Source organism: Bos mutus, chromosome 1 (assembly GCF_027580195.1).
Source record: "Bos mutus isolate GX-2022 chromosome 1, NWIPB_WYAK_1.1, whole genome shotgun sequence".
Classification (NCBI taxonomy): Eukaryota; Metazoa; Chordata; class Mammalia; order Artiodactyla; family Bovidae; genus Bos; species Bos mutus.
Genome location: NC_091617.1, coordinates 66,656,002 through 66,672,005, shown reverse-complemented (window position 1 = coordinate 66,672,005; position 16,004 = coordinate 66,656,002). Strand labels below are relative to the sequence as shown.

The window sequence follows — 16,004 nt, the reverse complement described above, 5'->3', positions numbered from 1 at the left end:
CACGTAAGTATATTTTATATCTACTTTCCAGCAAGATGCTTTCAAAATGCCACTTTTAAGGAAAAAAAAAATTTCATAATAGATTAATCACTCATACTTTTAGTCTGTTATTTCCCAAACTTCTGTCATCCAAGTACCATTTTCAGAAGTCATATTACCATATCTGCATCCCACCTGTACTATTTTTTACCTAATACAGGTCTTTCAATTGATTTACTTTTTGCCCTATGCTTAGCAATAGCATCTATGAAATCAGTTTTGAGGTGTTAGGTTTTCCTCCTAATTTAAATTAAAATATATAAAGAACTTTTGTCTCATCAAACATATGTGGGAAAATTTTTACAGAATTTCTTTTATGTTTATCTGCTTATCATTCGAATTATCTTACCTATCTTAACTTACCAAAGTTTGGGAAACACTAATTTGGTACATACTGTTTTATTAAAAGTACTAGCTGAAGATCTGTCTCTCTCCTTTTGACTCCCCCTCTTCTCCTGGTCACCTCTATCTCCTTCCTCCCTCTTCTCTTCTCTATGTAACTGTGTGAACCTCTCTGGGTGTTCCAGGCTGTGGAGAGCACATAGGGAACTGATTACTGGCTAGCTTGCTCTCTCCCCTTTTGATTTCCCCTCTTCTCCTCCTGGTCACCTCTAGCTCCCTCCTCCCTCTTCTCTTCTCCATGTAATTCTGCAAACCTCTCTGGGTGTCCCTCACTGTGGAGAATCTTTTCTCCATTAACCTAGATGTTTTACCATCAGTGTGGTATGGATGGAGAAGTCTTGAGGCTACTGTAAGAATAAGACTGAAAAACCAGAGGCAGAAGGCTTGAATGCAAAACTTGAGAACACCAGAAAACTCCTGACTCCAGGGAACATTAATCGACAAGAGCTCATCCAAAAGCCTCCATGCCTACACTGAAACCAAGCTCCACCCAAGAGCCAACAAGCTTCAGAGCAAGACATACCATGCTAATTCTCCAGCAATGCAGGAACATAGCCCTGAGCATTAATATACAGGCTGCCCAAAGTCACACCAAACCCATAGACACCTCAAAACTCACTACTGGACACTTTATTGCACTCCAGAGAGAAGAAATCCAGCTCCACCCACCAGAACACCGACCCAAGCTTTCCTAATCAGGAAACCTTGACAAGCCACTCGTCCAACCCCACCCACAGGGAGGAACCACAAACTTCCAGCATACAGAAAGGCCACCCCAAACACAGCAATCTAAACAAGACGAAAAGGCAGAGAACTATTCAGCAGGTAAAGGAACATGATAAATGCCCACCAAACCAAACAAAAGAGGAGGAAATAGGGAGTCTACCTGAAAAAGAATTCAGAATAATGATAGTAAAAATGATCCAAATCGTGAAAACAAAATGGAGTTACAGATAAATAGCCTGGAGACAAGGATTCAGATGATGCAAGAAATGTTTAACAAGGACCTAGAAGAAATAAAAAAGAGTCAATCAATAATGAATAATGCAATAACTGAGATCAAAAACACTCTGGAGAGAACCAACAGTAGAATAACTGAGGCAGAAGATAGGATAAGTGAGGTGGAAGATAGAATGGTAGAAATAAATGAAGCAGAGAGGAAAAAAGAATTTTAAAAAATGAGGACAACTTCAGAGACCTCTGGGACAATGTCAAATGCCCCAACATTTGAATTATAGGAATCCCAGAAGAAGAAGACAAAAAGAAAGGCCATGAGAAAGTAGTTGAGGAGATAATAGTTGAAAACTTCCCTAAAATGGGGAAGGAAATAGCCACCCAAGTCCAAGAAACCGAGAGAGTCCCAAACAGGATAAACCCAAGGTGAAACACCCCAAGACACATATTAATCAAATTAATGAAAATCAAACACAATGAACAAATATTAAAAGTGGCAAGGGAAAAACAACAAATAACACACAAAGGGATTCCCATAAGGATAACAGCTGATCTTTCAATAGAAACTCTTCAGGCCAGAAGCGAATGGCAGGACATACTTAAAGTGATGAAAGAAAATAACCTACAACCCAGATTACTGTACCCAGCAAGGACCTCATTCAAATATGAAGGAAAAATCAAAAGTTTTACAGACAACCAAAAGCTGAGAGAATTCAGCACCACCAAACAAGCTCTTCAACAAATGCTAAAGGATCTTATCTAGACAGGAAACACAGAAAAAGTTTATAAACTCAAACCCCAAACAACAAAGTAAATAGCAATGGGATCATACTTATCAAGAATCACCTTAAATGTAAATGGGTTGAATCCCCCAACCAAAAGACAAAGACTGGCTGAATGGATACAAAAACAAGACCCCTATATATGCTGTATACAAGAGACCCACCTCAAAACAAGGGACACATACAGACTGAAAGTGAAGGACTGGAAAAAGATATTTCACACAAATCAAGACCAAAAGAAAGTAGGAGTAGCAATACTCAAAGTAGGAGTAGCAATACTCAGATAAAATAGACTTTGAAATAAAGGCTGTGAAAAGAGACAAAGGACACTACATAATAATCAAAGGGTCAATCCAAGAAGAAGATATAACAATTATAAATATATATGCACCCAACATAGGAGCACTGCACTATGTAAGGAAAATGCTAACAAGTATGAAAGGGGAAATTAACAACAACACAATAATAGTGGGAGACTTTAATACCCCACTCACACCTATGGATAGATCAACTAAACAGAAAATTAGCAAGGAAACACAAACTTTAAATGATATAATAGGCCAGTTAGACCTAATTGATATCTATAGGACATTTCACCCCAAATCAACGAATTTCACCTTTTTCTCAAGTGCACATGAAACCTTCTCCAGGACAGACCACATCCTGGGCCATAAATCTAGCCTTGGTAAATTAAAAAAAATGGAAATCATTCCAAGCATCTTTTCTGATCACAATGCAGTAAGATTAGATGTCAACTACAGGAAAAAAACTATTAAAAATACAACATATGGAGGCTAAACAACACGCTTCTGAAAAAACAACAAATCACAGAAGAAATCAAAATATGCATAGAAACGATGAAAATGAAAACACAACAACCCAAAACCTATGGAACTCAGTAAAAGCAGTGCCAAGGGGAAGGTTCACAGCAATATAAGCCTACCACAAGAAATAAGAGAAAAGTCAAATAAATAACCTAACTCTATCTGGTAGTCATATATGGATGTGAGAGCTGGACTATAAAGAAAGCTGAGCACCAAAGAACTTATGTTTTTCAACTGTGGTGTTGGAGAAGACTCTTGAGAGTCCCTTGGACTGCAAGGAGATCCAACCAGTCCATCCTAAAGGAGATCAGTCTTGGGTGTTCATTGGAAGGACTGATGTTCAAGCTGAAACTCCAATACTTTGGCCATCTGATGCGAACAGCTGACTCATTTGAAAAGGCCCTGATGCTGGGAAAGATTGAGGGCAGGAGGAGAAGGGGATGACAGAGGATGAGATGGTTGGATGGCATCACTGACTTGATGGACATGAATTTGAGTGAACTCCAGGAGTTGGTGATGGACAGGGAGGCCTGGTGTGCTGCGATTCATGGGGTCACAAACAGTCAGACATGACTGAGCGGAGCTGAACACCTAAAGCAACTAGAAAAGGAGGAAATCTGCCTCTTGAGAAATCTGTATGCAGGTCAGGAAGCAACAATTAGAACTGGACATGGAACAACAGATTAGTTCCAAATAGGAAAAGGAGTACGTCAAGACTGTATATTGTCACCCTGTTTATTTAACCTATATGCAGAGTACATCCTGAGAAACGCTGGACTGGAAGAAACACAAGCTGGAATCAAGATTGCCGGGAGAAATATCAATAACCTCAGATATGCAGATGACACCACCCTTATGGCAGAAAGTGAAGAGGAACTAAAAAGCCTCTTGATGAAGGTGAAAGTGGAGAGTGAAAAAGTTGGCTTAAAGCTCAACATTCAGAAAACAAAGATCATGGCATCCGGTCTCATCACTTCATGGGAAATAGATGGGGAAACAGTGGAAACAGTGTCAGACTTTAGTTTTCTGGGCTCCAAAATCACTGCAGATGGTGACTGCAGCCATGAAATTAAAAGACACTTACTCCTTGGGAGGAAAGTTATGACCAACCTAGATAGCATATTCAAAAGCAGAGACATTACTTTGCCAACAAAGGTTCGTCTAGTCAAGGCTATGGTTTTTCCTGTGGTCATGTATGGATGTGAGAGTTGGACTGTGAAGAAGGCTGAGCGCTGTAGAATTGATGCTTGTGAACTGTGGTGTTGGAGAAGACTCTTGAGAGTCCCTTGGACTGCAAGGAGATCCAACCAGTCCATTCTGAAGGAGATCAGCCCTGGGATTTCTTTGGAAGGAATGATGCTAAAGCTGAAACTCCAGTACTTTGGCCACCTCATGCGAAGAGTTGACTCATTGGAAAAGACTCTGATGCTGGGAGGGATTGGGGGCAAGAGGAGAAGGGGACGGCAGAGGATGAGATGGCTGGATGGCATCATTGACTTGATGGACGTGAGTCTGAGTGAACTCCAGGAGTTGGTGATGGACAGGGAGGCCTGGCGTGCTGCGATTCATGGGGTTGCAAAGAGTCGGACATGACTGAGCGACTGATCTGATCCGATCTGATCTGAGTTAGTAAAAGGAAAGAAATCATAAAAATTAGGGCAGAAATAAATGAAAAAGAAACAAAGGCGACCATAGCAAAAATCAACAAAGCTAAAAGCTGGTTATTTGAGAGGATAAATGAAATAGACAAACCATTAGCCAGACTCATCAAGAAAAAAAGGGAGAAGAATCAAATCAATAAAATTAGAAATGAAAATAGAGAAATCACAACAGACAACACAGAAATACAAAGGATCATAAGAGACTATTATCAGCAACTATATACTAATAAAATGGACAACTTGGAAGAAATGGAAAAATTCTTAGAAAAGTATAACTTTCCAAAACTGAACCAGGAAGAAATAGAAAATTTTAAACAGGTCCATCTCAAGCACGGAAATCAAAAGTGTAATCATAAATCTTCAAGCAAACAAAAGCCCAGGACCAGACAGCTTCACAGCTGAATTCTAACAAAAATTTAAAGAAGTGCTAACACCTACCCTATTCAAACTCTTCCAGAAAATTGCAGAGGAAGGTAAACTTCCAAACTCATTCTATGAGGCCACCATCACCCTAATACCAAAACCAGACAAAGAATGCCACAAAAAAAGGAAACTACAGGCCAATATCACTGATGAACATAGATGCAAAAATCCTTAACAAAATTCTAGCAAACAGAATCTAACAACATATTAAAAAGATCATACATCATGACCAAGTGGGGTTTATCCCAGGGATGCAAGGATTCTTTAAAATCCACAAATCAATCAACGTAATACACCACATTAACAAATTGAAAGATAAAAACCATATGATTATCTCAATAGATGCAGAGAAAGCCTTTGACAAAATTCAACATCCATTTATGATAAAAACTCTCCAGAAAGCAGGAATAGAAGGAACATACCTCAAGATAATAAAAGCCATATATGATAAACCCACAGCAAACATTATCCTCAATGGTGAAAAATTGAAAGCATTTCCCCTAAAGTCAGGAACAAGACAAGGGTGCCCACTCTCACCACAGTTTTGGAAGTTTTAGCCACAACAATCAGAGAAGAAAAAGAAATAAAAGGAATCCAGATTGGAAAAGAAGAAGTAAAACTCTCACTGTTTGCAGATGACATGATCCTCTACATAGAAAACCTAAAGACTCCATCAGAAAATTACTAGAGCTAATCAATGACTACAGTAAAGTTTCAAGATATAAAATTAACACAGAGAAATCCCTTGCATTCCTATACACTAACAATGAGAAAACAGAAAGAGGAATTAAGGAAACAATTCCATTCACCATTGTAACGAAAAGAATAAAATACTTAGGAATAAATCTACCTAAAGAAACAAAAGACCTATGCATAGAAAACTATAAACACTGATGAAAGAAATCAAAGGTGACACAAATAGATGGAGAAATATACCATGTTCATGGATCAGAAGAATCAATATAGTGAAAATGAGTATACTACCCAAAGGAATCTATAGATGCAATGCAATACCTATCAAGCTACCAACGGTATTTTTCACGGAGCTAGAACAAATAATTTCACAATTTGTATGGAAATACAAAAACCCTCAAATAGCCAAAGCAATCTTGAGAAAGAAGAATGGAACTGGAGGAATCAACCTCCAGCGGAAGTAGACTTCAGGCTCTACTACAAAGCCACAGTCATCAAGACAGTATGGTACTGGCACAAAGACAGAAATATAGATAAATGGAACAAAATAGAAAGCCCAGAGATAAATCCATGCACCTATGGACACCTCATCTTTGACAAAGGAGGCAAGAATATACACTAGAGAAAAGACAATCTCTTTAACAAGTAGTGCTGGGAAAACTGGTCAACCACTTGTAAAAGAATGAAACTAGAACACTTTCTAATGCCAAACACAAAAATAAACTCAAAATGGATTAAAGAGCTAAATGTAAGACCAGAAACTATAAAACTTTTAGATGAAAACATACAAGAATATACAATGGAGAAAAGACAATCTCTTTAACAAGTGGTGCTGAGCACAAGCTGGAATCCAGATTGCCAGGAGAAATATCAATAATCTCAGATATGCAGATGACACCACCCTTATGGCAGAAAGTGAAGAAGAACTAAAGACCCTCTTGAGAAGAGTGAAAAAGTTGGTTTAAAGCTCAACATTCAGAAAACTAAGACCATGGCAGCCAGTCCCATCACTTCATGGCAAATAGCTGGGGAAATAGTGGAAACAGTGGCTGACTTTATTTTGGGGGGCTCCAAAATCACTGCAGATGGTGAATGCAGCCATGAAATTAAAAGACGCTTGCTCCTTGGAAGGAAAGTTGTGACCAACCTAGATAGCATATTAAAAAGCAGAGATATTACTTTGCCAACAAAGGTCCGTCTAGTCAAGGCTATGGTTTCTCCAGTAGTCATGTATGGATGTGAGAGTTGGACTATAAAGAAAGCTGAGCACCGAAGAATTGATGCTTTTGAACTGTGGTGTTGGAGAAGACTCTTGAGAGTCCCTTGGACTGCAAGGAGATCCAACCAGTCCATCCTAAAGGAGATCAGTCCTGGGTGTTCATTGGAAGGACTGATGTTGAAGCTGAAATTCCAATACCTTGGCCACCTGATGTGAAGAGCTGACTCATTTGAAAAGAACCTGATTCTGGGAAAGATTGAGGGCAGAAGGAGAAGGGGATGACAGAGGATGAGATGGTTGGATGGCATCATCGGCTCAATGGACATGGGTTTGGGTAGACTCCGGGAGTTGGTGATGGATAGCGAGGCATGGCGTGCTGCGGTACATAGCGTTGCAGAGTCAGACACGACTGAGTGACTGAACTGAACTGAACTGAAGAGGAAGACATGGGCAAAACACTCTCTGACATAAATCACAGCAGATCCTTTATGACCCACCTCCCAGAGTAATGGAAATAAAAGCAAAAATAGACAAATGTGACCTAATTAAACTTAAAAGCTTTTGCACAATGAAGGAAACTATTAACAAGGTGAAAAGACAGCCTTAAGAATGGGAGAAAATAATAGCAAATGAAACAACTGACAAAGAATTAATCTCAAAAATATACAAGCAGTTCCTGCAGCTCAATTCCAGAAAAATAAACGACCCAATCAAAAAATGGGCCAAAGAACTAAACAGACATTTCTCCAAAGAAGACATACAGATGGCTAACAAATACATGAAAAGATGCTCAATATCACTCATTATCAGAGAAATGCAAATCAAATCCACTATGAGGTATCATCTCATGCCAGTCAGAATGGCTGCGATCCAAAAGTCTACAAGCAATAAATGCTGGAGAGGGTGTGGAGAAAAGGGAACCCTCTTACACTGTTGGTGGGAATGCAAACTAGTACAGTCACTATGGAGAACAGTGTGGAGATTCCTTAAAAAACTGGAAATAGAACTGCCATACGACCCAGCAATCCCACTGCTGGGCATACACACCAAGGAAACCAGAATTGAAAGAGACACGTGTACCCTACTGTTCATCACAGCACTGTTTACAATAGCCAGGACATGGAAGCAATCTAGATGTCCATCGTCAGACAAATAGATAAGAAAGCTGTGGTACATATACACAATGGAATATTACTCAGCCATTAAAAAGAATACATTTGAATCCATTCTAATGAGATGGATGAAACTGGAGCCTATCATACAGAGTGAAGTAAGCCAGATAGAAAAACACCAATACAGTATACTACTGTATATATATGGAATTTAGAAAGGTGGTAACGACAACCCTATATGCGAGACAGCAAAAGAGACACAGATGTAAAGAGCAGTCTTTTGGACTCTGTGGGAGAAGGCGAGGGTGGGATGATTTGAGAGGGTAGCGCTGAAATGTGTATATTATCATATGTGAAGCTGATCACCGGTCCAGGTTCAATGCATGAGACAGGGTGCTCAGGGCTGGTGCACTGGGATGACCCTGGGGGATGGGATGGGGAGGGAGGTGGGAAGGGGGTTCAGGATGGGGAATACATGTGCGCCCGTGGCTGATTCATGTTGATGTCTGGAAAAAACCACTACAATATTGTAAAGTAATTACCCTCCAATTAAAATAAATAAATTTTTTAAAAAGTACTAGCTGAGATCTGGGAACTGGGCTGTAGCTTTGGAGAAAGCTATACTAATTGTGATGCACTGAGTTGGGGGAAGATTGAGTGAAATGAGAAGGACTTCATGCAGCCATAGGTTAGCAGGAAGGCACTTGGGAGATAGAGCCTGAAAAGAGGTGGAAAGGGTACCAAAAACAACCAGAGTTTATTCTGCAACTTTACCTGTGCCCCCCACCTTATCAACAGCCTTTGGTATTTTTATTATAGGTACTTGTACTGCATAGTATGCATAGATCATACACGCATAGTATGCATAGATTATACACACATCTAGGAAGAAGGCCTTCAATACATACTCAATTGCATCAGTAATTTGTGTAACACCTCACAGTTAACAAAGAGTGAGGGAGGTATAACCTCCATTTTACAGATGAGGAAACCTTCCTCAGCGTCACACTGCTAATGCATGGCAGTATTTAAACCTAAGTCTCTTGTATATCTCTACATCACTGTGCTCCTCCTATAATCAACAAGGGGCAAGGAGCCAGTGATACTGGAATTAGCTACTCATTCTGAAATAACAATTTTTTAAAACCGCTTATATACTATATAGTATAGTATTATAGTTAACAGGGTGTACTATGGAACCAAATTGCCTGGATTCAAAAACTGGCTCTACCATTTAGTAATTGTGTAAACTTGGGCAAACTTTGTCTTTTTATGCTCAATATCCTCATCTATCAATTTTGACTACCAACAGCACCCATCTCATAGGACTGTTTAAAGATACTAATAGTATCTACCACATAAGAACATGTCAAGGACCTTGCAGACTGAAAGTGTAATATTAAGTGCTTGTTATTATTACTGACTGTCCTCTATTTACCACTTTATACACATTACCTCATTTAAGCCTTCCAATAACCTGTGAGGTAGTTATTATCCGTTCCATTTTATCTCTGAGGAAATTCAAGCCCAGAAAAGTAATCTATTCAATCCTGAAACAAGCAAGTGACAGAATTAAACTCAAGCATAATTCTAACCACACTCTGAAATGTTGCCTCTCAACATATTTAAGCTTCTTACTCAACTACATTGGAGAAGGAAATGGCAACCCACTCCAGTGTTCTTGCCTGGAGAATCCCGGGGACGGGGGAGCCTGGTGGGTTGCAGTCTATGGGGTCGCACAGGGTTGGACACAACTGAAGCGACTTAGCAGCAGCAGCAACTCGACTACATGGACAGGAAGGTCAAAAGTACCTGTTTGTTAAGACCTAGACTCATTGGAAAAGAGCCTGATGCTGGGAAAGATTGTAGGCAGGAGGAGAAAGGGACAACAGAGGATGAGATGGTTGGATGGCATCACTGACTCAATGGACATGAGTTTGATCAAGCTCTGGGAGTTGGTGATGGACAGGGAAGCCTGGTGTGCTGCAGTCCATGGAGTTGCAAAGAGTTGGACACAACTAAGCGGCTGAACTGAACTGCAGGCTCCATTAATACACCCAGTATAAAATAAACTAAAGATTTTTAAGAATCAATTACGTACACACGGGCTTTCCTAGTGGCTCAGATGGTAAATAATCTGTCTGCAATACAGGAGACCCAAGTTTGATCCTTGGGTGGGGAAGATCCCCTGAAGGAGGAATTGGCAACCCACTCCAGTATTCTTGCCTGGAGAATCCTATGGAGAGAAGAGCCTGGTGGGCTACAATCTGTGGGATCACAAAGAGTTAGACACGACTAACACTTTATAATCACTTTATACACACACACACACACAGACACACAAGCAGTAAACTAATTATGGTTCTCAATACAGGATGCCTAGATGCCCCTTAAGTTAGGGTTGTGTTGTGTGCTTGGTCGCTCAGTCCTGTCTGACTTTGCAACTCCATGGACTGCAGCCTGCCAGGCTCCTCTGCCTATGGAATTCTCCAGGCAAGAATACTGGAGTGGGTTGCCATTCCCTTCTCCAGGGGATCTTCCTGACCCAGGGACCAAACCCAAGTCTCCCACGTTGCAGGCAGATTCGTTACCATCTGAGCCACCAGGGAAACCATTATCTTAGCACCTGAACAAATGCAGTAACCTGCACAGGGACTCAGAGAGTTTTAAGAAGTGGCTTTTCCACCTGTTAGCTGGGATCCCATCATCTCCCTCCTGGTGGCTGACACTTCACCCCTAGGCTTTGCCTTGGCTGAAGCAAAGCTTAGAAGGAACTGATTCTCAAGCTCTCCCACTGCCCCAGGTAGATGATCCAGGAAAACTAAAAGGGGTGGGGCGGGGTGGGGGGCGGGCCAAAGCTGCTGTTTTCACTGTCAGAGAGATTAAAGGCAGCTGGGGCTCGGCCTCCTATTCCGGAACCCTCATCTACCTGTCGAGCCAATTGCTTAGGTCTCCCTTATGCCACATCGTTTCCTAAGTGCCATTAACAGGACCTTAGGTTTCTGTGAGCCAACGCGGGCAAATCTCTGGGTTCAATGGTTGAATTAGCACTGAGGTTGAATTACCTCACAAAAAAGCTAAATAACCCTGCCTAAAAGAAAATAGGAAGTGCCATGTCAAGCTCTCTGGGCCATCTAAACAGCCTAGGAGGGCCACCGTGTTTCTGACACCTGGGCGCCAGGGAATGCCGCTTAACCGCTGGCAGCTCAGAGCGACTGTCCCTCCCTCCTCGGCCCCCTGCCCAAGCTGCCCGATATCCCGGCAGGTCAGCCGAAGGGCAACCGCCGTTCGCGCGGCCCCAGTGATCCCTTAAGTTGAAGGGAAGGAAGTCCCAGCAATCCCACCCCTCCAAATCTCCACGACTCCGACGACTCCCGCTCCCACGCCACGAACTTAGTTCCCGCCCGGGGTAGGTAGGTCTGTAGTCCCAACGGCGAGAGTCAGGACCGTGGCAGGAGACCAGGAGAGAGAGGGGAGCGGCAGATCAGAGTTCGGGCGACCCCAAGAAGGGAGGAAGGAGGACTGGGAGGGGCCAGGTTGTACCTGTCGAGCCGAGACCCGCCGCTCCGAGTGACGCGCTTCGCAGTGCACTGTGGGGCCGGGGAGTGGCCTCTCCGCGGGGCAGCCCCGCGTGCAACGTGGCTGGCACCCAGCGGGATCAAGCCCCGCCCCCGTTCCTTGCTCAGGCCAATCAGGTTCTGGGGGAAGGACACACTTACCCCCGTCCCCCCGACCCCCGGCCCCGCTCCAGGGGAGATTGACAGCTTTTCACGCTTCTACGCCAAGAGAGTGGCAAGTCCTGGATTGACTGATTATACTGTCCCTGGCAAATTAGGCTGATCTCCCGTCTGCCGCCTGTACCTGCACGTAGTTTGTTTCTTAGCGACCCTGCAGGAAACACTTATCGAAGGAACATGAAAGTCCCCCTCTGAGTGAACAAGAAAAGGACCTGTCCCATTATTACCACGCCCGGGAAGGCATCCAACCTTGACAAAGAAATGCCAGATGCTGTTCCTGCAGTCCATCCCAGCTTTTGCATCGGTCATGCATTATTAAACAAGTACTTACTGACTGCATACTATGTGCCAAGCACAGTGTTAGGCATTGGGTTATAGGAGTGAATATAACTTTCGGTGGATATAATGTGTGATAGGAGCAAGAGATGTTAAAGCATAAACATTACGTAATTATAAATTGTGATCAGTACTATGAAGGAAAATTAGTGAGTGCAACGATAGATTAATCAGGACTATGGGGGAAGAATTCTTTGAAGAAGTGCCTTTGAAGCTCCAGGCACATGAAAGAGGCTTTAAGAATGTTGCAGGCATAGGGAATATTATGTTTGAGATTGTTGCGGCATGAAAGAATTTGATGTGTTCTAGGAACATGTCACTGAAAGGAAGTCAGTGGGGTTGAGGTGTAGGAGCAAACGAGTTGAAATGAATCAGAGGCCAGACTATGTAGGCTCTTCCTGGCCACATTATAAATTTTAGACTGTATTTTGGAATGTATCTTAAGGTCAATGGGCAGCTAACAGAGTGTTAAGTAGGGTCAGATTTATGTATTTATTAATAAACTCTCACTTAGGTTGTTTGTGGGGAATAGTTTGAAAGAGGAGAGAAGGGCTTACTGGAAGTCCAGTTTGGAGGCAGTTACATTAATTAAGGCCAGAGATGACGGTGGCTTGAACTAGGGTAATGACACTAGAGACAGAAAGATTTGGATAATTTTGAAATACTTATTTATAAATTAGAGGTGGAATCCAAAGGATGTAATAAAGAATTGGTTTGCCTAGGATGATAAAGAAAAATGGAGCATTAAGGATGACTTACTAGATGAATTAAGAACCCATTTACTGACTCAGGGAACCTAGAAGGAGGAGCAAATGGTCTTGGACATATTTAGTTGGACATGCTTGTATATGGAGATGTCAAACAGATTTGGAGATGTAAGTCTGAAGTCCAGAAGCAATGTCTGGACTAATTATATAAATTTGCTGGTTGTTGGAGTGGGTTGACCAAGCAATTCCATTCCTAGATATATATGCAACAGAAATGTATTCATATGTTTACCATAAACATATATAAGAATATACCACATATATAAGAATTCTCATAGGATAAATCAACTTTAGAATATTCACATAGTAGAACAGTATACAGGAAAGAGAATGAACAATCAACAACTACATACAAAACATGGATGATTCTCACAACTGTAAAACTGACTGATATAAGCCAGACACAGAAACTGTATACTACTTGATTCTACTTATATAACATTCAAACAGAGACAAAAATAATATATTTGGTAATAGAAGTTAGACTGTTGGTTACCCTTAGGTGGCATTAAGTTTTGGAAAGTGCCCGTAGGGGGCTTCTGGGGTTCTAGTAATGTTTGATCTGGATGTTAATTACACTAGTGTGTTTGATTAATGAAAATTCATGAGGTTGGGAATTCCATGGCAATCCAGTGGGAACTCTCCCTGCTTCTACTGCAGGGGGCACAGGTTCAATCCCTGATCAAGGAACTAAGACCCTGCATGCTACATGGAGCAGGCAAAAAAAAGAAAAGAAAATTCATCAAATTGAACACTTAAGATATACAATTTTTAGTACGCATCTTAGTATTCAGTAGAAATTTTATATTTTTAAAGTGTTATGGTGATCCAGCCATAAATAAGTGACTGGTACCAAACTAAACTAACTTTCCTACCACAAACAATAGAAAACTGAACCAAATCTATAAGACAAGTGTCTCTTCAGACATTGGGCAGTAGGCACAGTAGAACTGTGATCTTAGAAAGAAGGAAAGCAAATAAGATGAGCCCAAAGACGTCCCCAGATTTTCTTTCTGGTGGTATTTTCCAAAGCATAGGATTGAAGAAAGCTAAGCAGAATACAGTACTCTCTCTAACTGAGGAGAGTGAAATTTGAATTATGAGAGATGGAGGCAACTGAAATTTGCAGGGCAGAGAACCAGATTAAGAGTTTCAGAAATATACGTGAGTCTCCTTGAATCTTTGGCATAGCTTTAATGAGACTCCAGGAGGCTGGTTAAATAACAACTACTGTGGGAACTACAAGCTGAACAACTACTAGATCTTAAATAAGGTTTGGAAACATTGACATTCTGACTAACTGGAATGGAAAAACCTCATTAAACAAATAGGGCATTTGATAAGAAAACCTCAGAAAGGTCACAGTTTAGAGATAAGGCTAAATTAGCCCAAAAGTAAAGGCTATTCTAGACTCACTGAAACAAAACAGAAGACTTACATGCAAGTAAATTAAGTGCTTCATTGAATGAAACTTAATAATCTTTAAGGACAACAAAATCCAGGCACTAAACAATGTAGCACCCATAATGTCCAGTATCCAAAAGTCAGTTTTCATTCCAATCCCAAAGAAAAGCAATGCCAAAGAATGCTCAAACTACTGCACAATTGCACTCATCTCACATGCTAGCAAAGTAATGCTCAAAATTCTCCCAGCCAGGCTTCAGCAATACATGAACCGTGAACTTCTAGATGTTCAAGCTGGTTTTAGAAAAGGCCGAGAAACCGGAGATCAAATTGCCAACATCCGCTGGATCATAGAAAAAGCAAGAGAGCTCCAGAAAAACATCTATTTCTGCTTTATTGACTATGCCAAAGCCTTTGACTGTGTGGATCACAACAAACTGTGGAAAATTCTTCAAGAGATGGGAATACCAGACCACCTGACCTGCCTCTTTAGAAATCTGTATGCAGTTCAGGAAGCAATAGTTAGAACTAGACATGGAACAACAGACTGGTTCCAAATAGGAAAAGGAGTGCATCAAGACTGTGTATTGTCACCCTGCTTATTTAACTTATATGCAGAGTACATTATGAGAAACGCCAGGCTGAATGAAGCTGGAATCAAGATTGCCAGAAGAAATATCAATAACCTCAGATATGCAGATGACATCACCCTTAGGACAGAAAGTGAAGAAGCACTAAAAAACCTCTTGATGAAAGTAAAAGAGGAGAGTGAAAAAGTTGGCTTAAAGCTCAACATTCAGAAAACTAAGATCATGGCATCCAGTCCCATCACTTCATGGCAAATAGATGGGGAAACAGTGGCTGACTTTATTTTATTGGGCTCCAAAATCACTGCAGATGGTGACTGCAGCCATGAAATTAAAAGATGCTTGCTCCTTGGAAGAAAAGCTATGACCAACCTAGACAGCATATTAAAAAGCAGAGATATTACTTTGCCAATAAAGGTCCGTCTAGTCAAAGTTATGGTTTTTCCAGTAGTCATATATGGATGTGAGAGTTGGACTATAAAAAAATCTGAGCACCGAAGAAGTGATGCTTTTGAACTGTGGTGTTGGAGAAGACTCTTGAGAGTCCCTTGGACTGCAAGGAGATCCAACCAGTCCATCCTAAGGGAGATCAGTCCTGGGTGTTCATTGGAAGGACTGATGTTGAAGCTGAAACTCCGATACTTTGGCCACCTGATGCAAAGAACTAACTCATTTGAAAAGGCCCTGATGCTGGGAAAGATTGAAGGCATAAGGAGAAGGGGACGACAGAGGATGAGATGGTTGGATGGCATTATCCACTCAATGGACATCAGTTTGGGTAAACTCCGAGAGTTGGTGATGCATAGGGAAGCCTGACATACTGCAGTCCATGGGGCGCAAAGAGTTGGACATGACTGAACTGAACTGAATTATATGAAGAAGCAAGAAAATGGGAGTCATGAACAGGAGAAAAATTAGTCAATGGACCCAGAAATGACAATGATAATGAATTTATCAGAGGACTTAAAACAGCTGTTAAAAATGTAGCCAGGAATTTAAAGGAAAACACAAGAAATGAAAACTATAAAAATAACCAAATAGAACTTTTAGGGCAGAAAAATACA

The 16,004-nt window shown here is 41.2% G+C and overlaps 1 protein-coding gene across 3 annotated transcripts in view; it reads right to left on the bottom strand.

Moving 5' to 3' along the window:
* Window positions 1–11,709, bottom strand: part of SEC22A (SEC22 homolog A, vesicle trafficking protein) — an 85,072-nt gene extending 73,363 nt beyond the window's left edge. The window contains exons 1-2 of one of the 3 annotated variants that reach the window (XM_070370216.1): window positions 11,653–11,692; window positions 9,565–9,659 (exon numbers count right to left, since the gene is read on the bottom strand). In XM_070370216.1, coding sequence (XP_070226317.1) covers window positions 9,565–9,569 — 5 coding nt within the window. In that variant the 5' untranslated portion in view covers window positions 9,570–9,659; window positions 11,653–11,692. Of the gene's footprint in view, window positions 1–9,564; window positions 9,660–10,210; window positions 10,352–11,652 lie in introns of those variants that run through there. The other 2 variants (XM_005893410.2, XM_070370224.1) reach the window with 2 other exon arrangements.
* Window positions 11,710–16,004: the final 4,295 nt, after the last annotated feature.